This window comes from Sinocyclocheilus grahami, unplaced genomic scaffold (genome assembly GCF_001515645.1).
Source record: "Sinocyclocheilus grahami isolate Dianchi unplaced genomic scaffold, SAMN03320097.WGS_v1.1 scaffold701.1, whole genome shotgun sequence".
Taxonomy (NCBI): Eukaryota; Metazoa; Chordata; class Actinopteri; order Cypriniformes; family Cyprinidae; genus Sinocyclocheilus; species Sinocyclocheilus grahami.
The window spans coordinates 360,120-361,140 of record NW_015505880.1 but is presented as its reverse complement, the minus strand read 5'-3'; the positions used below and the strand labels follow the sequence as shown (position 1 = coordinate 361,140).

The 1,021-nt window shown below is 36.6% G+C and overlaps 1 protein-coding gene across 21 annotated transcripts in view; it reads right to left on the bottom strand.

Annotated features, from left to right (window-relative positions):
* The window catches only part of ptprsa (protein tyrosine phosphatase receptor type Sa), a 232,823-nt gene that overhangs the window by 45,596 nt on the left and 186,206 nt on the right, over window positions 1-1,021 (bottom strand). Inside the window, exon 18 of one of the 21 annotated variants that reach the window (XM_016243814.1) lies at window positions 573-690. The exons of the other annotated variants lie outside the window; for them this stretch is intronic. Coding sequence (XP_016099300.1) covers window positions 573-690 — 118 coding nt within the window. The remainder of the gene's footprint in view (window positions 1-572; window positions 691-1,021) is intronic. 21 annotated transcript variants of the gene reach the window in all.

The window sequence follows — 1,021 nt, the reverse complement described above, 5'->3', positions numbered from 1 at the left end:
ATTTTCAAAAGAGACCAGTTAGATGGCTTGTAGAAGAAGTGAATAATCAGACAGGATTAGTGCCATTTTTACTCAATGTTGTACCTTAAAATAAAACACTCATGGCGTCAGACACATAAAAAACAAAATATGAAAACAGCTAAAACATGTTTGTCTGCATGTGTATAGAGAAAAATACGTATAAAAATGTCATTAACATTGCATGGAAATAGTGATTCACTTCCCTGTACAATTAGGCTAACACAGCAAGCGAATTCATTAATCTGTGGTTAACTAGTCCATCATTCTGACCCACTAATGCCTTACTCAAACTTCAGCCCTCTACATCAGTTCATGTTTTCTGAAAACGAAACTTTGTTGCAGTAGCAGGCCATGTGTGGCTAACTGCTAATACACAATCCCAGCTATCCGTTCCCTTATAGCTTTTATGTACTCCAGACACACTATATAGGCCATGTTTGTTTTTTCTTATTCGATTGAAGTCCCTTAAGGTTCATTTTGCTCCTGTAGCTCATAACACCTGGCCTGCGGTGCTCTGGAGCTCAGCTAATGATAACGTCATTATTACCGACCTGCTCCTTTAGTCACCACCAGCTTGGGTTTGCTGCGGGCTCCGTCTCCTTTGGTGGTGTAGGCTGCCACGGTGATGGAGTACGTGGTGTCAGGCTGCAGGCCTCCGATGACCATCTCCTGTGGTTAATGGACACAAAGAGGGAAGTTAGCACTATGTTAGGGAACTGAATTTTTTAAAGACTTTACTACATGTCACCTGCACAGGCCTGGCGTCAGTTTCCTCTCTTTTCAATGCCACGGCCTGCAATCTGTATTCTGCTGTCTTTTTTTAAAAAAGTATATTAACCTAGCAACTTGTCACATTAATACCGAATGTATGACTGATATTAACACCTCTAATATTATCAAATTAAATAAAAATTATATATATATATATATATATATATATATATATATATATATATATATATATATATATAAAAAATTTAATATATTTTTTATTATAAAA